Raw genomic sequence first — 24,516 nt, forward strand, 5'->3', positions numbered from 1 at the left:
GAAAGGAAGCTGTGATGTTCCTATTGTCCTCAACAAATAATGCACACACCCCCAAAAATTTATCTGAGTGAAAAAGAAACTCAGTGGGCATTGTAGGTAGCTCAGCATATTCTCTACAGCGATGGAAACATTCCTCAAGGACATATCCTACTATCATCACATAAAGCAAACATTTACCTTGCCACCTTTGGACCTTTTCTCATGCAAATTTCACTTAGCAGAGATAGTCAGGTACTTCGTTTTCGGTGAAAATACTCACTACAGAGCCTAGAAGTTCTTGTTATTTCAAATAAGGTCTATATTTATAAATACATGGACAGGTACAAAAAATAACCAACTAGTACACATGTCTCTAAGAACACGATTTAAATAATTGTTGCTTAATCCTAAATTTTCCTCTTAATAAGAAAAAAACTTGAATACCTATCATTTACTTAAATACACTGGGTATTTTCACAAAATGTAGAAGTTGAACATCAAAGAAAGATGCGTTCCCTTTTGCAATTTATTTCCTTTAAATGGTGAAGGAAAAAACCCTTGATATTCAACATCCTAGTTTCATTTTCAACAAGAATCAGAAAACTGTCAAAGACAAATTGTTTTCCATCACACAAATGACTTGATCACAGATAATAAAATTGCACAGACCTCAAAGCCTAAATAACCATGTGAATGGGTTCTATGTTTTTTGAGACAGATGGTGGATCACAACAGTAATGGGTTATGAATTCCAAAAAGATTGTCCTCCAGAATATAACCAAAAACGACTGGAGAAGTAGATTTAAAATGTAGAGTGGAACAACAACAAAAAAAAACACGTCAGTTTTCAAGAGATCAAGAAGACAGAAACAGAGAATATATGGATTATACTAGAAACACTCTGGGAAGAAAACCATTTGGAATTGAAACATTATGCCTATGTTAACTGAAGAAAATTCAAATGTGTTTCAACAGGATGAGTAATTCCATGTCATGTTCAAGATTGCAGAAAACTGCAGCCTACTATGTCTATCAACCACTTTATCGCTTGCTGCTGGCCCCGAGGCATGCCCACCAGCCCTGGTCATTGTTGTGAACTCTTAATCTTCTCTATCTAGCTCTTCGCTTCATAATATGAGAGTGAATTAGGAATTATTATGGATGAGAATTAAGGTCTGATTAATGAGATCTTGCATTTCAGTAGGACTCAAAGGAACCCAAATTAAAGTATTGACTAATTAAAGTATTTGTTACTTAATTGCATATTATAAGCATTTTCCAAGGCGTTTTTCAAAAATATGATTTTTAATGCCTAAAGTATTCCATTATATGTCTGTAACACACATTATTTATCCACTCCCCTATTCAGCATTTTCAGTTACTCCCAATTTTTTTCTATTATAAAAAAGGCTGAGATAAACAGTGACTCTCTGTCCACATCTCTTATTTTATTACAATAAATTTTAGAATCTGAAAAAAAAAAAAATGACTGTTGATGCTCACCTATCTAGGTGAGCATCAACAGTCATTGTTTGTCAAAAGGCCAATAATAAATGAATTCCAGGAAGGCATAGGCAAATGCAGTGTAGCAAAAAAATGAGGAGTGCCAATTTCAACACTGACTCCCTTGATTTGTATTCTCAGGTCACTCAGCTATATTTTTTCATATGTGTTGTAAACACACACACACACACACAATCACCAGTTCCCACACACATCTCCAGCCTCATCTCCCACCACTCTTTTCCTCTTTCTTTACACTCCAGTTCAGCTAACCCTTCTTCAGGATGTGTCATGTTCCTTCCTGACTCAGAGCATTCACAACTACTGTTCCCTCTGCCTAGGCCCTCTTCCCTATTAACTAGAGTAACTCCTAGGGAGGCTTTACATCTCCTTTATTTTTTTAATTTTTATTTTATATTGGAGTATAGTTGATTAACAATGTTGTGTTAGTTTCAGGTATACAGCAAAATGATTCTGTTATACATATACATGTTATCTATTCTTTTTCAAATTCTTTTCCCATTTAGGTTATTACAGAATATTGAGTAGAGTTCCCTGTGCTATACAGTAGGTTCTTGTTGATTATCTATTTTAAATATAGCAGTGTGTACATTTACAACTCCTTTAAATGTCATTTCCCCTACTACAGCTTCATAGAAATTTGCAGTTTTCTTTCAATTTATTCATCCCAGTTTTAGTTAATTTTAATGGCTGTCTTGGGTAATTGACCAACTCCAAGAGAAGAAGGATCTTATCTTTTCTGCTTTTTTTGCACAGACTGTATTCCTAGTGCCTAGTACAGTATCTGGCCCAATGAATGTTAGTTGATTGGAAGGACAAACGAAAGATTCTCTTGGTGAGTACGGTGTTATTTGAATGCTTCACAAAATCTAGCTGCTGCATATGCAGAGACCAATGTCCTGGGGTCCAAAAGGAAGGTCTCTTTTTGGTATATAATTGCTTACATTTTTTTTACCTCCTGGATCCAGATGCAAACTTCAAGGCTTTTTTTGTGGATATTTTGGTGACCAGGAAAAGTAACAGATGTCTGTAATTTAGGAGTAGATGGGAACTAGAAGATGCCTCTGGCCTGGTCTGCCTGGAGAGGAAAGTGACTCGCCCCATTAATCTTTAGTGATGTGCAACAGAGACCCCATGGCCCATGGCAGCGAGAGATCCCCTCACACACAGACCATGACCAAGTGGCAAAAGACAGAGGGTTTTCATGAGACCTGGAGTGAGTTCATGGAGACCTGGAACATATTATAATCCACTTCAATATAAGATTTGTCGATTATTTGAACTTAATGCAGTGTGGTCATAGTACTTAAGAGAGGAGCTGTGGTCTTAGGAGGATGATTTCAAGAAAGTCCATCAAGGTGGGTCTGGATGAGTGAAAGGTCTAAGTAACACCGAAAGATCTAAGAGGGAAGGTGTTACTGTTGTCAAGCTGCATTGCTGACTTGTTGTGTGTTATACATTATGAAAGACTACCTCACTGAGCCTTGACTCCTCGTAGACAGACCTATCAGAGAGTCCTGCTCAAAAGTGTGTTTCTGAGTTGGTATGGCAGGCTTTCAATTTTGTTCCACAGACGACCAATAAGTTAGGAAAATACTGCGCCTATATCCCCTTGTTGGAGAGTCACAGTGTATATAACACATTGATGGGAAGTCCTGTACTGAAGAAGTCTTTGACTCATTTGACCATGAAAACTTATTTTTCAGAAAACATGTGTCACTCAGGATAGTCGTACTAAGGCTGCTGTATCAAACAGCCTCTAACCCTCAGTGGCTTAAAATAAGTTTATTTCTCTCTCACACTACATATCCACTGTTCATTGACTGGAGATCCTGTGCCATGTGGTCTTCCCGGTGTCAGAGCAGCCACCATCTAAACATTTCTGGTTGCTCTAGCAGAGAGAAGGGTGAGCTCTGGATGTTTTCACAGTGAGATGTTCTAGACTGAAAGTGACATTTGAAATTTGGGCTCATAACTCATTGGCCAGAAGTAGTCACATGACCCCACCCAATCACAAGGGGCTGAGGAGGTACTGCCCTAGCACATGGCTGGTAAGTAGACAGCCAGAAACATCCGGTGAACAGCACTGACAACTAAACCTGTTAACCTGACTGAACATTAGTGGTCATTGAAGTATAGTTGGAAACGACTGCTGTTCATGGTTTTAAAAGTAAGAATTGATAGTAATTACTATTCAAGAATGTCTAGCACCTATGCTAAAGTTACATGACCATACTTAATCAGGAATAAGAAGTGGGAAGGCTTATTTTTCCCCCCCACACTTATATGGGGTAAGAAGGGGTGTCACACACACACACAAAAATTCTTTTGAAAGATTTTATGAAAACAATTTCTCTTCACTTAAAATCTCTAGTGGAATTCCTACAACAGATAACAAAATAATTTTCCACCCAATTCTTCATTGCTTCTCTCAAATACAAATGCTGTATAACAAAAAGCATGGATAATTCCGCAACACAGCTTCTGTCTAGGCTACCAGAGGGAGGTATACCATAAATGCCCATCTACAATGACTTTTTCACAGATGTGCAGAGTTAGTGCTTTCATCAGATAAATCCCATAGTGATAGCAATGAAGTTGGCATACAGTTCATCTAAACAAAAAATTAAGTATTTTGTGCTACTATCATAGACTCTGAAAATTAATTTCGATGAAGTCTATCGAATCAAATTATCTAATGTCTTGTTATCTTGTCTGATAGTTGACCACAACTGTATCACATAATGACACAGCACAAAAAGCCAGTGATGATATCCAGATATAAGTTTTGAGATGTTATCGCCCACATACCAAACACAATGAAGGTACTTATCAGTGGTCATGCAAAACTCCTTAATTCACTGTTTCTGTGAGAATTACAGGGCATGTTAAATTCATGTCATTTACTCAGCCATCCCCAAGTTTCTCCTCAGTTCTTCCTTATATACTTCCTATACGCGATCATAATTAAATCACTTAATACATGTAAAATGCTTTGAGCAATGCTTGGTACATAGTAGCTACTAAGTGTTGGTTGTTATCATTATTATTTCATGCGTTAAAAGTGATGCTTCGTATGTCACATGCCCTGCAGAGATTCTAAAGTATGGTTTGCTTTAAGCAAGTTCAATCCAGTGCTCCCAGCGGGGAGAAAGTCTAATATGCAAGGCATCTTCTATATATTTTTTTCTTGTTTGTGACAGAACAGGCAAATCACCTCAGAAGTGATCAAAGTGATCAAAAATGTGTTTAAAAGATTTTGTGCGTGTGCCTCTAGATAAAAGCTACCAAGTGATTACTTGAAATGGTAAATGTTGAGAACAAATTTAAAACTTTTTGATAACTCCACCACAAAGATGCACTGATTAAAACAGCCCCTTCTCATATTGCATTACCTTCAGACTATAATAAATCACTTACAATATTGGTAAAGTATTTCACTATATATTTTATTTTTATAATAATGAATCTGATATGCCCTAATCTTTGGTTTGCTATATATCATCCATACATCATTCATTCCATTCACTTAAAGCATCATCTTCATGTCCAGGTATTTCTGTTGGTGATTGGTCAAGACAGGTTGAATCTTTGTATCTCACTGAACTCAGCTCAGACTGCATCTCAGTTGTCGAAGCTTTTGCCCCCCAGAAATCTTTGACTGCCGCCCTGGAAGAAAAACATTTTTTAAATCTTTTATGAAATGAAAACTAAATAGATTTATATTTAGTTTTCTATATATAGAAGTGCCTCCTTAGTCATGATTTATTTTTAGTGTGTGGTGCACCAGCTGCATTGTGATAGTAGATGAGCCCTCAGATGTACCAGGGGGTGATAGTCATGTAGGTATTAGAAATATTCTCATATAAATGAATTAGTAGGTTACAATAACCAAGTTTTAAAGTTGTGATAACTACAACTAGACAACACAAATATTAATTCAATAAACTTTTTTCTTTAGCAACTACTATGTAAAATTGTAAAAATTGCATTTAAAAGCTTTCTCATGGCTGGGGATCAAGTCATGAGATTAGGTAGCTTGAACTAGGAGAGTCTCAGGAGGGATGAAGAGAGTTGGACAGTTTCAAAACCCATGTGAGAAGCATCATGGACAGGGCCTTGGATTCAACAGACATGGAGGGGCAGACAAGGAGGACATCAATCAAGGGTGATGGCTTAGTTTCAGTCCTTCACCTACCAGTTTATAATTATGAACATCAGTAGAAAGATCACGAATATACACATAATAACTCCTATGGTCAGAACAAAAACTAGGACTGCATCAGTGTCTGGTCGGCTTGATCTTTTCATCTGCAATTCTAGAGAAAAAAACACCTGATGATTATTACTACTGGAAAATAAAAGAAAATGGATATCTAAATGGAAACTTTATATTTGAAAAACAACTCTATAAAAATACAGAAAGAATTAGTGGAAACAAAGTTATTAATGAACTTGCTCTGTGTGTTAGAAATGTCCTTTTCAAACACACAGAAAAGTTCAAAGCATTTGACAATAAACATCCCACCACCTACACACTACCATCAACATTTTAACTATCCCTCTATCCAAACTCTTCTCAATCCAGTGATTCATCTTATTTTTTGATGCATTTCAAGATAATTTGCTGATGTCTGCACACTTCCTACAAAATTCTTCAACAGGCATATCATTAACTAGAGTTCAATATTTGTTTATATTTTTTCTTTTGAGGTAAAATTTATGAACACCAAATTGCACAATGATCTTAAATGTGCATTTATTTAGTTTTGGCAAATGCAAACAGACATATATAATTCAAACCCCTGAATATACACAGAATATTACTATACCCCAAAAGTTTCCTCGAGCCCCTCCCAGTTAATCCCTGCCCCAACCTCTAGGGACAACTACTGTCCTGATTTTCTTTTCCACCATAGATTAGTTCTGCCTATTCTAGAACTTCATAGGAATGGAAACATACATTATGCATTCTTTTGTGTAAGGCTTTTTTACTCAGTATAATGTTTTGGAGATTCAACCATATTGTTGCATGTACCAATAGTTTTTTTCTTTTTTATTACTGGGTAGTATGCCTCAATTAGTTTATTCAATCTCCTACTGATGGACACCTATGCTGTTTCAGTTTGGGGTTATTATAAATAAACTATGAATATTCTCACACCAGTCATTTTGTGAACATACATTTCCATTTCTCTTGGGTAAATACTTATGAGTGGAACTGCTGGGTCATAGGGTAGAAGTATGCTTAGTTTTCCAAGAAACTGCAAGATCTTTTCCCAAACTGACTGTACTTGCTGTATATGTTTTATAAATTTTTTTCTCCCAGATTTTGGCTTGCCTATTCATTTTTCTAATGATTCCTTTTAAAGAGCTGAAGTTTTAAACTTTTTAACGTTAAGTGTCAGGTGTACAGCATTATAATTTGACATCTGTATCCACTACAAAGTGATCCCCACCACGTCTAGTTACCACCCATCACCATACAGCTGCACTCCCCCCTTCATCCATTTCACCCACCCCTGAACTCCCTTCCCCTCTGGCAACCAGTAATCTGTTCTCTGTATCTATGAGTGTGTTTTTGTTTCATTTTGTTTGTTTTTTTAGATTCCACATATGAGTGAAATCTTTGTATTTGTCTTTTTCTATCTTACTTCACTTAGGATTAATACCTTCAAGGTCCATCCACACTGTTGCAAATGGCAGGATTTCATTCTTTTTTTTATGGCTGAATAGTATTCTATTGTATGTATATATACCACATCTTTATTCATTCGTCCATCAGTGGACACTTAGGTGGTTTCTATATCTTGGCTATTGTAAATAATGCTGCAGTGAACACAGAGGTGCATCTATCTTTTTGAATTAGTGTTTTTATGTTCTTTGGATAAATACCCAGAAGTGAAATAGCTGTGTCTTATGGTAGTTCTATTCTTAATTTTTTGAGGAATCTCCATACTGATTTCCATAGTAGCTGCACCAACAGTGCACAAGGGTTTCCTTTTCTCCACATCCTCTCCAACATTTGTTATTTCTTGTCCTTTTTGATAATAGCCATTCTAACAGGTGTAAGGTAATATCTCTTTGTGGTTTTGATTTGCATTTCCCTGATTAGTGATGTCAAGCATATTTTTATGTGCCTGTTGCCCATCTGTATGTCTTCTTTGGAAAAAATGTCTATTCAGATCTTCTGCCCAATTTTTAATCAGGTTGTTTGTTTTTTGTTGTTGCTGATGTTGATTAGTGTGAGTTCTTTATATATTTTGGCTATGAACCCCTCATCAGAGATATCATTTACAAATGTCTTCTCCCATTCCATAAGTTGTCTTTTCGTTTTGATGATGGTTTCCTTTGCTGTGCAGAAGCTTTTTAGTTTGATGTAGTCCCATTTGTTTATTTTTGCTTTTGTTTCCCTTGTCTTTGGAGTCAGATCTACAAAAATATCACTAAGACCTATATCAATAAGGTTACTGCCTATGTTTTTTCTAGGAATTTTATGGTTTTAGGTCTTACATTCAAGTCTTTAATCCATTTTGAGTTAATTTCTGTGTATGATGTAAGATAGTACCTTCTTTCATTCTTTTGCATGTGGCTGTCCAGTTTTCTCAACACCATTTTTTGAAGATGAAGATTTTAATTCTGATGAAGCCTAATTTAGCAATCTTTCCTTTACGGTGACTGTTTTTGGTCATGTCTAAAAAGAAACACTTGCCTACTCCTGAATCATACAGATACTCTCTTATGTTTCCTTTTTTAAGCTTGATGGTTTTAGCTTTTACATTTAGGACTATAATACATCTAATTTTTGTATACATTGTAAAGTAGGAATTGAAGCTCATTCTTCTTCATACGAATAGCCAAACACCACTTTTAAATCAGCATTCTCTCCCGTATCTTTCTGTTCTTCCTGAAAATAATGCTATTACGGAGACATGACCAGTCTACCATATGCATTATAACACTGCTACATTGTAAACTGATAAAAATTCAATTTATATCAAGCATTACTTACTCTGTGAATTATGTTGCTTTCTTTTGGCTCTTCCTGGTCCCTAAATCATAGACTCATAAAAGATTCATGTGGGGAAGGGCCAGAAAGATCATCTTATACAACTTTTATACAGATAAGTAAACCAACATCCAGGGAGATATAATGATTTGTGCAAGCTATGTTTTATGTATTTTAATATTTTGGTAAGTACCACTCTAACAGAATTAGTCTCATATATGGGCAATCTCAACTGCTTATTCATCTGGATTTTCTTCCTATTCTTTAAACACCATGGAGTATAATTTTCCATTTTCCTTGGTAATTCTAGAGCTATAAACTGAATTTAGTAATCTCGCTAAATAGTTCCAAGTATGATAGACAATTTATATCATATTTATATTCCAACATTGTTGAATTTTAAAAATCTTTTTATTTTTGGTAATTTTAGATTTATAGAAGCAGTGGGAGTTTTTAAGCTCAAATTTTAAAAAACCTTTTAGGATTAAAACTTGAGAAGAAGAAATGCAAAATTTCTTTCCATTTATCTACTACCCTGCAATACTAGCCAAGAGAAGGTGGAGAATGAGAGGTATAAAGATTTTGCTTCATTTCAATGGTAGTCTTCTTGCAAGGGTCCCTTCGATTACTTTTGCATCTAATAAAAAAATAGTCTGCATTTCTATTGAGATTTTCTGATGAAAAACAGGCTGAATTTCGATGCTCTCACTTTTTAGAAAAACTAAGTTTATGTTTATATTAGTTTCTTAGGGCCACCATAACAAAGTACCACTAACTAGGTGGCTTAAAAACAACAGGGCTTCCCTGGTGCCGCAGTGGTTGAGAATCTGCCTGCTAATGCAGGGGACACGGGTTCAAGCCCTGGTCTGGGAAGATCCCACATGCCACGGAGCAACTAGGCCCGTGAGCCACAACTACTGAGCCTGCGCGTCTGGAGCCTGTGCTCCGCAACAAGAGAGGCCGCGATAGTGAGAGGCCCGCGCAGCGCGATGAAGAGTGGCCCCCGCTTGCCGCAACTAGAGAAAGCCCTCGCACAGAAACGAAGACCTAACAGCCAAAAATAAATAAATAAATTAATTAATTAAAAAAAAAAAAAACAGAAATATATTGTCTCACAGTTTTGGAAGATAAACGTCTGAACATAAGGTGATGGTAAGGCCATGCTCTCTCCAATGGCTCTGGGGAAGGATCCTTCCTTTCCTCTTCCAGCTTCTGGTAGCCCCAGATGTTCCTTGGCTTGTGACAGCATAACTCCAATCTCTGTGTGTCTTCACATGGCTGTCTTCTCCCCGCGTGTCTTTGAGTCTTCACATACATTCTCCTCTCTCTCTCTCTGTGTCTCTGTGTCTAAATTTCCTTCTTCTTATAAGGACACTAGTCATATTGGATTAAAAGCCCACTCTCCTCTAGTGTGTATGATCTTGTCTTAACTGAATTAATTACATCTGCAACTACCCTATTTCCAGACACAGTCACATTCCTGAAGTTCTAGGAGTTTGGACTTGAAAGTATCTTTTCAGGGGGACATAATTCAATCAAAACCATGCCTAACTATGAAAGACAACTATTGTGGAAGTGAAAAACCTGTTATATGAGAGAATGGATGGGACATTTTCATTAATTAAACCGTATTTACCCTGAAAATATTTCAATCATGCATTTGTTTCAAGCCAGTACCATATTGTGTGGACATTTATAGCCAAAATATTTGTTTGATGTCTAAAGAGCCAAGAGGGTCTGTCACAGCGGTATACCCAATTGTCCTTTTTAAAAGAAACTAATAAATACCAAAGTTTTCTGAAAACATTTTGTCTTTTAACCAGTGCATGTGCTGAGATGGCAGAGCTACCCCACCAGCCTTGGACAGCTACAGGAGACAAAAATCAACTTTGTCTCACTTGCTGACACTGGGGTCTGTGCTCCAGCCCTTAGCTTACACATGTTGCCTTCTAACACAGGAAGAGCTAAGCACCACTAAGCCGTCCTAACAGGGACCAAGCTGTGGGGACAGTAACTGAGACTGGCCTTTGAACCCTTTAATATCCTGAACTATGACTCACTGAGATACTATTTAGTTGATGATGTTTGGTCCTTTTTGGCCTTTTATAGCACTTTATTGAAATTATCCTTTTAATAACACCTGTTATCCCAACATAGGAGTAAGGTTATTAGCTTTCACCATAAAGATGGTTTTTTAAGGACACTGAACAACACATCAAAGAAAGTTATAGTTTATTTTTTAAAATCACCCCCAAAACACCTTAGCTTGTTTCCAGTTCAGTAAAAGGTGTTATGCTTCTCTAGACTGCAGCTTAAGTTCTTTACTTGGGATTGAGAAATAGCTTCAAGAAATCCATGAACTCTCTTAAAATTATGGGTAACTTTTGGCATGTTAGTATATGTGGGTATTTTTCCGGGAAAAGCCTCCCGAGCCTTGATTGGCTTCTCAAAAGAACTTGTGACCAAACCCCTCACACACCCAAAAACACAGATGACAACAATAAAAATGGTTAAGAGCAACTCAACAAAAGGAAATAATTATTTGGCTATAGAAGACATCATAGTTTAAATTGAAAAGACATGCACATGGATCCTTTTTGCAAGGGAAGCACAGTTTCTAACATGTAAAATTATGTTCGGGTCAAGATTTGCCTTTTGTGACATATACTGAGGACTGTATTATTGTTTCATAAAAAAATGTCTTCGAATGAATAATTTTTAAAAAGATATGCTTTGACATAAGATTTCTTAATTTTATTTATTTTACTGTATCAAAACTTTTGTTAAGCATCCCTTAGAATTCTATGTATCCATTTTCACCTCCGTGATAGAAGTAAAAGTAAGAATATAATTCAAGTTAAAGGACTGTTCTTTGGATATACTTCAGGAATACACCAGTTTCCCAAAGTGAGGTACATCTGACTCTACTTTGTGGAGAAAAATAAGAATTAAGTATTACCTTGCAGAAAAGTCTAAATGGTATAAAACTAGTGGTTCCAAAATGTGATCTCTGGACCAATAGCACCTAGGAACTTGTTAGAAATGGAAATTCTTGTGCCAGCTCCACTAAAGATCTACAGAATCAGAAATTATGGGGGTTGGGCTAGTGATCTGTGTTTCAATGAGACCTCCAGGGGATTCTGATGTGCTTTGAAGTTTGAGATATAAGCAAACCAAAACATTGTTGGGTACTTACCAGTTGTTGTATAGATTGTGAATTTAATAGATGCTACTATTTCATTATTATCCAAGGTTTCACACTCAAAAGCCTTGGGGTGAGTATCCCTGTGAACCTCCAGGATTGCTGAATCATTTGCAAGTATAATGGCCTGCTATTTTAAAAGGCAAAAAAAGGTAACAACATTCTTCATGAAAACTTAAGATCAGGAAACAATTTATTTCTTGTAACAAAATAAGAGCCACTTTCTCTCAGTCTAGGACAGTAATTAATTATGCACATGTATTTTAAAGTCAGATAATCCAGATAACAAGTACCAACTTCCTGCCTGTGTGAAGCAGGGCAAGTTACTCTCTGCATCTCAGCTGCAGCTGGTCCTCCATATCCTTGGGTTCCATGTCAGTGGACTCAACCAACCATAGATTAAAAATATTCAGAAAAAAAATTCCAGAAAGTTCCAAAAAGCAAAACTTGAATTGGTTGCACAGTAGTATTTACTTGGCATTTACATTTTATTTACAACTATTTATATAGCATTTACATTGTATTATAAATAATCTAGAGATGATTTAAAGTATATGGGAGGATGTACTTATGTTATATGCAAATACTACTCCATTTTATATAAGGAACTTGGGCATCCCAGTTTTGGTATCTGAAGGGGTCCTGGAATCAATCCCCTGAGCATACTGAGCAACAACTGTACTTATCTGTAAAATGGGTATAATGATGGGAATTACCTCATAGATTGTTATGTGAGTAAAAGAAACTCTAGCACTTTGTGTATGTCTGGCACTGAATAAGCCCTCTATTAATGTTAGCTACTGTTATCAGTACTGTCTGTACTATATATACAAATGAAACTCTTGCTTCCAAAATAGAACACTTTATATAAAATAGGTGTTTTTAAGTTCTGATAGTAGCTGGCCCTAAGACATATGTAAAGTCTTAGCCTCACTAAGCAATGAAAAAATTTAAATCCCAATAATAATAAAGTTGTATGATTTTAACTTCATTTTTGCAAACTGCTTTTAAAGAGAAAGTTTTCTGAGAGTCATCAAGCACTGGGAAACAAATTTTATCACTCACTAGAAAGCACCAAATTACATACATTCATTACTCACTTGGTCTGGCCTTAGAAGTCTCCAAATATATTTGAAACGGTTTGCAGGAGATGTATGAACACATGCTAGCCTAACACTTTCAAGACTTTCTGAAATTGGTTTACCCCCTGAAAAAAAGAAAAATTAAATACATATATACCAATGGGCACTGTAAACTGCTTTATACACAATACTACTTTTAAAGGTCACTTCCAACTTTAAAACCAATTGCATGCTGGAAGTTAGCAAACGTATTACTGAAAGTTTGACTGTAGAGGAGCAGAGAGGCATCAAAGGTTAAGTCGCCAAAAGAGGCAGGTAGAAAACACCATACCTGTCTGTTCCTTCAGCAGAATAAATCGTGGAGAAGAGATAGCAAGGGCATACTACTTAGTGATCTATTAAACTTTGAGATCTACTAGTGGCTTCCAATTTACTGCTTAGGGTCAGAATCCCCCTCCCGCCCCATACACTCCGTCCCTTCCATGTTTAAAGATAATGGAATCTCAGACTAGTGAAAGGTGGTATAGAGTGGCTCTCAAGGTTCCCAATGTAGGGTTTACCAATCTACTGATAAGCTGTCATGACCAAAGTGTCAAAAGCGTTTCACTGGAGGACAGCCTCAACCACAGACCCTGAGTGCAATATGGTTCCAGTGTACTAGAGAGAATATGTTAAATTTACACATCACTGAAAAAATGTGAAGCAAAAGTAGAGTAGAAAGAGTTGTAACTGTCTAGAGAAGCGGAAGCTTAAGTTTTCTTATGAATTCCTTTCAGTATATCATTTGATCACCTCCTTCCACTCACGGCAACCTGAGGTTAAGGATATTTCCCCAGAGTAAATGCTTCCCCCTCAGTCTCCCTCCAATACATAGGCCAACTCACAGCCACAATCGACTGGTCCACGACATTCTTCCACCCGTACGATACATTTGGATTCACTGCCAGGGCATCCATTTGTTAATATAACTTCTCTTATACCAACACCTTTGGTAAAAGAAATCAGCAAATGTTAAAAATAATAATAATAATAATAATTCCAGAGTTCCATTACTTTTCTACCTAGGTCTTTTTGAGACTTTTCTCCTAATTTCAGAAATTAAATTCCTAAATTCAGGGTAATAACATTTAGACATTTTTAGGTCCCTCATTTTGAATTATTTCATAAAACAGCATTTTCCAAAGCGAGTTACATGAAACACTAGTTCCTCTGGTTGTTACCATAAGAAAAAGGATTCCATGGTTATATACATTTGGAAATTATACATTACATTAAAATGAAAGGAACCTCTTTCCTCAGAAATTTAGGGGAACTTTTAATACGCTAGTAAATTAATGTGCTTTTATGTGGAAACTTTCATTGATCTAAGATGTAAAATTTTTACATTTTAACATCTTTGAAATCAGAATGCATCTTAGAATTGACAGCGTGTCAAGAATGGCAGCATTTTTCCTTTTTTAGAGATGCATAAAATGTGATTATCACAGCCAAGAAAGTCTTAGATTTGATGAAATACAGTAGTACACTGGATCTTCCAAATTAATTTAACCATGGAACTTTTTTTTGGGGGGTGGCGTGGGTTGAGCTTGCAGAGGAAATTAAAAAATTACATTTTAACATAAATGATGCTTTTTAATATCGAAATTGGTAAAAATCCCTGTATTAAATACATCAGGACAGACTACTAATGACCAAATCTCCATTTCCAAAAAGATACTCTCATTAGAATTGCCACACATTTCATAGCAAGAAATCACGTCTTTACTGACTGATCTCAGATCTCCACTGAGTTTGCCCTACCATCACCAGAATTGAGGGAAATGATAAAAGCTGGTTCAGTGACGTGCTGAACATGTCCTGTGATAAATGACCTGTGATAAGACTGTGTTGTCACAGGCTAAGGAATAGTCCATCTTGATATCCTTTCTACCAGATTCCCTCTTTCAGTCCCTGCAAGATGTTAATCATAAAACCCATTCATAAGGCAAGGGAAAGTTGAAGTCTAGAGATGGCTTATAACAGCGGTTCTCAAACTTCAGAGTGCTTGCAAAACACCTGGAGACATACTAACATGTGAATCCTGATTCAGTAAGTAGGTCTGCAGTAGGTCCTGAGGTTCTGCATTTCTAACAAGTTCTCAGTCGATGCTGATGTAGCGAGTCTGTGGACCAAACTTTGAGACACAAAGGAGAGTACTCCATATAAGATAAAGAGAAGGAAGGTTGGAGGGGGAAAGGTCTCTTTTGATTAAAAGAGATGCTTAAGAATGGGTGCAGAATGGCTCCCCTTGAATTTATGAATGGTACTTCTCTATAAAGGCATAGCCTTATTCTGAAATGCATATTTTCCAAGCAGGTATTTTATGCATTTATTTATTTAGCCAGATACAGTTTATCGCAATGATGTGTGTAGATGTGAGATTTTCTGTAAGTCCATACTTAAAAATCTGCCTGTGTATTCCAAGAAAAGAAAACTTTTTGACTACTAAAATATTGTTTTGGGGGTTCAACAGAATTTTCACGAAAGCATTTTTTCCTTTAAATAGTTGTTATAAATTGAAAAGATATCTTAATACTTAAAATTATAGATGTGAAATATTGCCTTTTATGGTTTATTTTCTTTTTAGAACTTATCACCATCTGACATATTACATGTTTTACATATTATTGGGTGGGCCAAAAGGGTCATTTGATCTTTTCCATAAGATGGCTCTAGTAGCACTTAGTTGTCTTTAACTTCATTTGAAACAATTTTGTTAGATAGTATGTGACAGCAGTCATATCAGTGTGCATTTAAAAAAAGACTTATCAAAATTGGTGAATTTTTGTGTAGCCATTTTAATATTGAAGATGGAAGAAAAAAAGCAACATTTTTGGCATTATTATGCTTTATTATTTCAAGAAAGGTAAAACTGCAACTGAAACGCACAAAAAGATTTGTGCAGTGTATGGAGAAGGTACTGTGACCGACTGAACATGTCAAAAGTGGTTTGTGAAGTTTCGTGCCGGAGATTTCTCACTGGACGATGCTCCACGGTCAGGTAGACCAGTTGAAATTGACAGCAATCCAATCGAAACAGTAATTGAGAAGAATTAGTGTTATACCATGCAGGAGATAGCCGACATACTCAAAAATATCCAAATCAAGCACTGAAAATCATTGGCACCAGCTTGGTTATGTGAATCGCTTTGATGTTTGGGTTCCAGGTAAGTTAAGCAAAAAAAACCTTCTTGACCGTATTTCTGCATGCGATTCTCTACTGAAAAGTAATGAAAACATTTGTTTAAAGAAAACGTTCCATTTTTAAAACAAATTGTGACAGGCAGTGAAAAGTGGACATTGCAACCATGTGGAACGGAAGAGGCTGTGGGGCAAGCAAAATGAACCACCACCAACCACACCAAAGGCTGGTCTTCATCCAAAGAAGGTGATGTTGTGTATACGGTGGGGTTGGAAGGGAGCCCTCTATTATGAGCTCCTTTGGGAAAACCAAACGATTAATTCCAACAAGTACTGCTCCCAATTAGAACAACCGAAAGTGACACTCGACGAAGTGTCCAGAATGAGTCAACAGAAAATGCATAATCTTCCAGCAGGATAACACAAGACTGCGTGCTTCTTTGATGACCAGGCAAAAACTGTTACAATTTGGCTGGGAAGTTCTGATTCATCCATCATATTCACCAGACGTTGCACCTACAGATTTCCATTTATTTCGGTCTTTACAAAATTCTCTTAATGGAAAAAATTTCAATTCCCTGGAACACTGTAAAAGGCACCTGGAACAGTTCTTTGCTCAAAAAGATAAAAAGTTTGGGGAAGATGGAATTATGAAGTTGCCTGAAAAATGGCAGAAGGTATTGGAGCAAAAGGGTGAATACGTTGTTCGATAAAGTTCTTGGTGAAAATGAAAACTGTGCCTTTTATTTTTACTTAAAAAACCGAAGGCACTGGGGCTTCCCTGGTGGTGCAGTGGTTGAGAATCTGCCTGCCAATGCAGGGGACACGGGTTCAGGCCCTGGTCTGGGAGGATCCCACATGCCACGGAACGACTAGGCCCGTGAGCCACAATTACTGAGCCTGCGCGTCTGGAGCCTGTGCTCCACAACAAGAGAGGCCCGCGCACCACAATGAAGAGTGGCCCCCACTTGCCGCAACTAGGGAAAGCCCTCGCACAGAAACAAAGACCCAACACAGCCATTAATTAATTAATTAATTTTTTTAAAAAAACGAAGGCACTTTTAATCTCTTTGCCCCTACCAAAAAATATGTTCTTTGAAGGCAGAGAGTTTCCACTTCTTTGTTCACTGCTTTATTCCTAGCACCTATAACAATACCTGAAACATAGTAGGCAAAAATAAAAAAACAGAAAACAAAAAAAATTGCTGAATAAACAAATATAATATATAGTTTCTGAAGCACATCTTTTTTAAAACATTTATTTATTTATTTTATTTTTGGCTGCTTTGGGTCTTTGTTGCTGCGCGCGGGCCCTCTCTAGTTGTGGCGAGCGAGGGCCACTCCTCACCGTGGCACAGGGGCCTCTCACTGCAGTGGCCTCTCCCATTGCGGAGCATGGGCTCCAGGCACGCGGGCTTCAGTAATTGTGGCACGTGGGCTCAGCAGTTGTGGCTCACGGGCTCCAGAGTGCAGGCTCAGCAGTTGTGGCGCACGGGCTTAGTTGCTCCATGGCACGTGGGATCCTCCCGGACCAGGGCTCGAACTCGTGTCCCCTGCATTGGCAGGCGGATTCTTAACCACTGCGCCACCAGGGAAGTCCCTGAAGCACATCTTTAAATAATAGAGTAGGACAGTATCAATTACTAGAAGTGTCATAAAAATAATTCTCTACCTGTGAAAATTTCTCAAGTAAGCAGCCAGAAGATGTAATTTGCAAATGAATAAACACAGGTTTATTACACAGAATTCCTCTAATTTTCTGACTCTGACACACTAAGAAGTTAAAGTAAAAAACAGGTTTCAAACTATCTCAAGAGACAGAAAGTACAATAATGGCTGAAAGGGGCTGGGGCGAGTGGGGAATTACTGTTGAATTGGTGCGGAGGTTTCAGTTTGGGATGATGAAAAAGTTCTGGGGTGGATCGTGGTAATGATTGCATGACAATGTGAATGTGCTTAATTTCACTAAATTGTACATTTAAAAAATTGTTAAAGTAGTAAATTTTATGTTAGATCTATTTTAACATCATTTAAAAAATGCTATCTCAAAAACAATTCAGGCACAATTTTTGACCAAAAAATAAAAAACGTACATATTGTTCTGATCCATATCTGCATGGACTTTCTGTCTTCTTATCCTCTGCTTTTTGTCCTTCCCTCCTGTCACTGTCTTTTTTCCAAGGCAGGTTCTATTTAGAATAAACTTAATTTCATTGTGAATTATCTACTGTCTTCTTAGCACACTAGTCTATAGTGGTTCTCAAAAGATGGTCTTTTAAAAAACAGCATCATTTTTGAACTTGTTTAGAAATACAAATTCTTAGACCCCTTCAAAGGCCTAGTGAGTTAGAAATTTTGAAGTAGGCCTAGCAATCCATGTTTTAACAAGCCCTTCAGGCACCTAGGGTGAACACTTAAGTTTGAGAAACACTGGTCTATTATAGTATGAGTAGTCTTAATCCCACCCCCATGTAAGAGATTTTTATGTCCAATTTCTATTCAAGGAATGATCAAAATAAGTCATAGTCTTTGAATATTATTTTCCCCACAAAGCCAATACCTCTTTTCTCTAAGACATGACATATAAATTGGGAAAATGTATCATTTAGAATAGATTATTACAAATAAAGTAAATTTCTTGATAGATTTGCCAGCACAGTATGTGGAAGACATCTGTGAGATGCATCAGAAGATCTTTCATCTTCTGAACATCTGTGAGATAAAGTTTTACTTTGGTGAAAGCAGTTTATGTGCCCCTCCCCCCAAAAAATATACATATAGGGAGTTGGCTTAAAGTAAGACTTAGAGGTTATGAACTGAAAATATCCTACCTTGTAAAGCAATCAGTTTGAGTTTTGTGTGTAAATCATAGATATTAGAAATAGAAATCAGTGAGAGATGAATGAGAGTACACATTGTTTTTACCCCCCCGCCCCGGCCTCAATACAATGTTATTTATCTGTTCTATGCTACTTACCGCATGTAACGGTGCACATCCCAAATTCTACTTCTTTGACTACTGTCCTATTTGAAACTAAACATAAATGCAAAAATACATTATTTAATCATAGGAAAACTTTTCTAAGTGAAGAACTCTTACTTGGGGATGGAGGATACAAGCACTTATCATATGGAAAGCAGACATTTTTAAAGTTTTATTAAATCAGAAAGGCAATGTCATTCCTAGTACATCTTCTATTACTGTTTAAATCAAAAGAAAACTAAACCTTTGAAGAATTAAATTAGGAAATAACTTACAAAGATTTATATTTAAACCTTGTACATAATTTAAAAATACTGTTTTTCATGAGTGTAATACATGGTGAGTTAAAGTTATATAGGAGGTCAGAAAAACACAAAAAAGCCTGCCAATTATAGGGCCCAATTTTTTCTATTCTCTGTTTTCCAAAAAAATTTGAGTGAGTTATTTCTACCCAAAAAGAAGTAGTTATGCAAAGTGTTCATTAAAATTATGTTATAGATTGGTTCTACTCATTCTCAGGTTAAGATGGTAAATTATTCCTAAGAATTTATTTCGACACTTTATTTAGCAGGATAATCTAGGAATATATAAGTATTCGAGTAGCTAAATATTGTTGGTTTTAAATCTCATGTTTCTCTTTTTCTAATTGTTCTGAAATTTGACATGAATTCCACTAGCTGTAGTATATAATCAATTCTTCATAACTCAGATTAGGACTAGAAGCTCAATAAAAATAAATATTAAATGAGGTGCTAGAAGGTAATTTTTAAAAGGCATTATGTCCTGAGGCAACAATATTACATGGGAATATGCATCAAAACTGGAGTCCAAATTGCTACTCTACCACTAATTAGCTATTCTGAGTTTGGGCAAATTCCTTCAACTGTGTCAGGCCTATTTAACCCCTCTGCAAAATTTGGAAAGGAGAACTTATCTGATTATTATAAGAATTAAACATGATAACGTGCATGCAGGCATTCTGTAACTTGTTTAGCCCTACAAGCATGCTTAAGATAGCATAACCTCATTCACACTTCATTCATTTTGTACTTATAATTTCATATAATTCTAAGATTTTTTCCTATTTTGATTATTGTAATTTTTCATAAACACTTCTATACTTATAAGCACCAAATACAGTGCCTTGAATATACAGCAAGCAAATATACAATTGATGTATATATAAGTAAATCAATATTGACTTTGTGAAATAATTTGGACTATGACTGATCAATTCTGAATTGACATTTTTGCTTGAAATGCTTGGATACCTTCTGCTGGTACATTATGAAACACAAATTTGAATCTAAGGCATTATAACTCCATCACCTGGGTTTAGCCTAAACTCTAGCATTTACAGCTAGAACTATCCCTTGACCAGTTTGAATTGTTAATTACTTTTAAAACTAGAGAGAAGCAATAGCTACTACGCTTTAGAACATGTTCTTTTCTACCCTAGTTCTCTTTTTCATATTTCCAAAGTCAAGGACTTCTCCAAGCTCTCTGAAATGTAATGTTATCAAGGCAGTACAAACCTCAATTCCACCATTAACATCAGATAGTCAATTTCTTTATGTCGCTGAGGGTCACTATCCATCATCAGGAAATAAAAGAATGGCTGATAAATACAGCACCTACTTTGTACGTATAGGAGACATAAGACTGCCAAGGATATTTAAAAGAATCTCAGCTGGGTCATCTATGGAGGGAAGGGAAGTATTCTCCTTTAGATGGCTGCAAACCTGCAACTGACCTTTTACCTACAAGCACGTGAGTTACTAATCAATGTAACATGTACCACAGCTTGTCAAGTTTTATTGCTTAGTGAGCCAGGAGAATAAGGCAAATTTATGTATCAAACACAGGCTCAGTCTTCGTTGATTAACATGTATTATTATATCATCTAACAAAGCCTCTAGTTGGATCCCTTTATTGGTGTTTTCTACTGCCACCGTTCCTTTGTGACTCAAAGTTGAACTTACAAATAAAACACTATCACACTGCAGAGGGGCTCAAGGGTGGAGGCTGCATGAAGCTGACACGGGGCTTCCGGGGAATTCTGTCAGCATCTTGGTCTATCTAGACGTGTCACCGTGAGGGGAATTCGGAACTCCCTTGAGTTCTAACCCAAATTGCAAATGTGAAAAGGAGGAAGACCTCAGGCAATTTGGAACTTCAAGAAAAAAAAAAAAAAAACTGCAATGGAAAGGAAAAAACATAACTGCAAGGGGAGTGAAAATCGGTCCCCGTGGTGGGAAGCTACTCTCTGATGCTCAAAAAAATAAGCATCTATTCCCTTGTCCAGAGCAATATTCAGCAGTATTTCTGTAGCAATTTCTATACATGTGCTCGTTTATCTTGCTCTGGTCTTGGAGAATTAGCACATCTTTTTTTTAAGGCCATGAGGTGTGCGATAATGTATAAATTTGGGGCTGGTTTTGAGAGCGAGCTCTACAGATGTTAACTTGGATAGTTCTCATCGTCCTCAAAGAGCAGGGAAGGCTTGGCCCTCAACGGGTGCCTGCGGGTCCCCGCCACGGAGACTCCCACACTCACCATCCTCCTCGGCCTCAGCCTGGGGCTCGTTCTCGGCCTCGCTGTCGTTTTCAGCCTCCTCCTCGCCCTCGTTCTCGCCCTCGTCCTCGCCCTCGTTGGCCAAGCTGGGATCCTGGACCGCGGTGATGTTGATCCCGTACGTTGACTGGAGGCCCGCCAGGAGCAGCCAGCCGACTGTCAGCAGCAGCCCGGCGGAGCAGCCTGCGCCCCCGGGGCTCATGGTTCTCGGCCCGGACGGCCGCCCAAGGTGCAGTCGCAGCCGCCCGCTCCCGAGCAGAGGTGCTTCGAAGAGAGGAGCCGCCCGACTCCGAACGCCCACACCGTGCGCCGGCAACCACTGACGCGTCACGGAACGTCACCATCGCGCTGGGCCCACGGAACGCGCGTAGGCCTGACCGCAAGCAAGGCGTCCCGCAGGCCACTTCCGACGGCGCTCGGGTCCGCCCCGCCCCTTCCGGCGTTCTAGGCCAACCCGGCACGCTGGGGGGGCCACGCCTTCGCACTTCCTTATTAGGCGAGCAGCCAGGCAACTGCAGTCGGTGGCAGTTTTCCCTGACCCTGCTTTCTGCTAAAAGGTGCTCGTCCTTCCTGCGTTTACGCCTCTCCAAACCAGACTCCCTAGACCTGATTCAAGCACTCTCTATATGACTTGGCTTCAAATTACTTATGCACAATAGCCAACTCGGCGTGTATCAAGAATGATTCATCATGGCCTTAAGTAGGTTGCCCCAAACTTGATCCGTATCTGCAGGTGAGGCTTGATTTGTAGAGGATATAGGGGGTGCACTTTCTCTCTTTGATCTGAACACTATTGCTGATGCAGGTCAAGCATGTACTCACGTTTTAAGACTTTGTGCAGTGCCGTCAGCTCCAGCTCCGCGTGGGGCTTCGTTGAGCTAGAATGCGAGGTGGGGGGAAAGGAAAGGAGAGGGGAAGATGCAACTACTGTCAGACTAGTTCTTCTCCTTTCTCTATTTGGATAGCTGATGTTTTTGGAACCAAATATCGGACTTAACCTTTGTCCCTTGTGAATGTCTATCTTCGTGCTTTTGGCCTATTTTTTAAAGTCTCATTGAGATTCTTCTGAAATCTGATTCTGTTGCCTTAATATATTAGATATTTCTCCCAAGTTTGATTTGGAAAATGTTTCCTTCAGATCACTAACAAAAATGTTTAAAAGGGCAACAGGCCAAGAATAGAGCACTAAGAAGTCAGTCTCTGACAATGATCCACTAATCCACACGTTAATTTAACCCAAGAATCAATTCTTTTACTAAAAAAGATTCCTGTCTTTTATTAAGGTTGAATCAGACTGGAAGCAAGAATACCTTGGCATTCCCACTTGAATCAGTAGAAAATATTAGAGGTAAGTGTAACTCCCCACTGCCCTTTTGATGGTACTTAGTATCACTGTGTCCAATTTTGTCATAGAAAGAAATGAAATTCAGTTAGGTTCCTTCAATTAATGATGTTAATTTCAAGAGGTCAGCTCTAATTAATTAAAATTTCTTGAAGAATAGACTCATAGGCTTTTTGAGTCAAAGGAAGCTTAGAAATAATCTAACACTCCAAGTTCCTCATTTTTAGGTGAAGAGATTAAGAACTGGAGAGACAGAGGGGTGGGGGGGGTGATGAATTGTGCAATTGGGATTGACATGTATACACTGATGTGTATAAAATTGATGATGAATAAGAACCTGCTGTATAAAAAAATAAAATAAAAAAAAGAACTGGAGAGATTAAATGACTCACCCAAGATCATCCAGAAAATTATCTGTAGTGCAGGGCCTCACAACCACATTTCCTGAATGCTCATTCAATGCTTAGTGTTTCATATAATTTAAAATTAACAGTGAAGAAGCAGTCAGTGGGTAGTCAAGAGTTAAAGGACCGAAAACAAATTAGGGTTAAAATTTTTTTATCTTGTTATTCCACATTTGGTTTGATTTAATAGCTATAATGTGGTATTAAGAAAATATTGATGAATAGATGGTTTGATGGATTTCTGTCTCGGATTTGAAACAAAGCTCATTTGGCTATGTTTCTATATAATATTATCCCCTACCTTGAGGTTTAATGTCTAAATTCTTATGATACATGGGCTGAAGAGTAATCTACTACAGAGTGAACTTCAGGCATAAACTGGCTTTTGGAACATATGTACATCCAGCCTCAGCAGACTAACAGCTAAGCAAGTAACTGAGAAACTTACTAGGAGGGTCTTCAGAGCCACTTATTTGTAGCAAAAGTAGATTACTTGAAACAAAAATGAAATTTTTATTTGAATTTTTCTTTCAAAAATGCTTTTAGCTTTGAAAATAGTGAGAAAAGAACTGCTAAGAATGGTCAATATTAAAGTTCAAATTGGTATTGGTAAGGAGGCCATAATAATATTTTATATCAACTAAAATACCATAAAATATTATAGCAAGTCACAAGATTGTGAGGGAAATTAAAATGAGAAATTAAGAGATGATCTTGAGACACAAAGATGTTTGTTTCATGGCCAAATGAGTCCAATTTTTTTCTTTTTTAAATGCTAAGAAAAATAAGTCACCCATTATGCTTTCAAACACAAACTTGAAAAAGAAAATCTGTAGTATTTCATGGCAACATTGTTGAATTCTTCATATTTAGGACACATCTTTTTCCTGAAGATGGTCTCTTTTGGTATCCTCTTTCCTGAAAAGGAAGTCTTATGAACTCTAAGGTAAATGATTTAATTCAAAGAACCATTAATGACTAAATAAACAGCTCCAAAGAGAATCTGGATGGAAATTAAGGGCCTCAAAGAGGAGCTGAAAGATTTTACTCTTAAATAAAGAATATTCAAATAATATCTGTAATAGCAGCAATACTAGTCCCATAAAATATTGTGTTCCTCACATAAGTTATAAGAAAAGTATCTGTCCTCAACAAACTTATAGTACTTCTAGTTGAAGCATAAATAAGTGAAACAAACATTAAGGGCAGAGTATCAAGAAGGGTTGACCCTACTCTG

The 24,516-nt window shown here is 37.3% G+C and overlaps 1 protein-coding gene across 3 annotated transcripts in view; it reads right to left on the reverse strand.

Moving 5' to 3' along the window:
- Positions 1-4,931: 4,931 nt before the first annotated feature.
- The window catches only part of SPACA1 (sperm acrosome associated 1), a 204,308-nt gene continuing 184,723 nt past the window's right edge, over positions 4,932-24,516 (reverse strand). For 2 of the 3 annotated variants that reach the window (XM_036870908.1, XM_036870907.1), the window contains exons 4-10: positions 21,516-22,411; positions 18,954-19,010; positions 13,681-13,782; positions 12,815-12,921; positions 11,709-11,844; positions 5,702-5,822; positions 4,932-5,172 (exon numbers count right to left, since the gene is read on the reverse strand). In XM_036870908.1, coding sequence (XP_036726803.1) covers positions 5,016-5,172; positions 5,702-5,822; positions 11,709-11,844; positions 12,815-12,921; positions 13,681-13,782; positions 18,954-19,010; positions 21,516-21,735 — 900 coding nt within the window. In that variant the 5' untranslated portion in view covers positions 21,736-22,411 and the 3' untranslated portion in view covers positions 4,932-5,015. The remainder of the gene's footprint in view (positions 5,173-5,701; positions 5,823-11,708; positions 11,845-12,814; positions 12,922-13,680; positions 13,783-18,953; positions 19,011-21,515; positions 22,412-24,516) is intronic. The other variant, XM_036870910.1, reaches the window with a different exon arrangement.

Source organism: Balaenoptera musculus, chromosome 12 (genome assembly GCF_009873245.2).
Source record: "Balaenoptera musculus isolate JJ_BM4_2016_0621 chromosome 12, mBalMus1.pri.v3, whole genome shotgun sequence".
Lineage (NCBI taxonomy): Eukaryota > Metazoa > Chordata > Mammalia > Artiodactyla > Balaenopteridae > Balaenoptera > Balaenoptera musculus.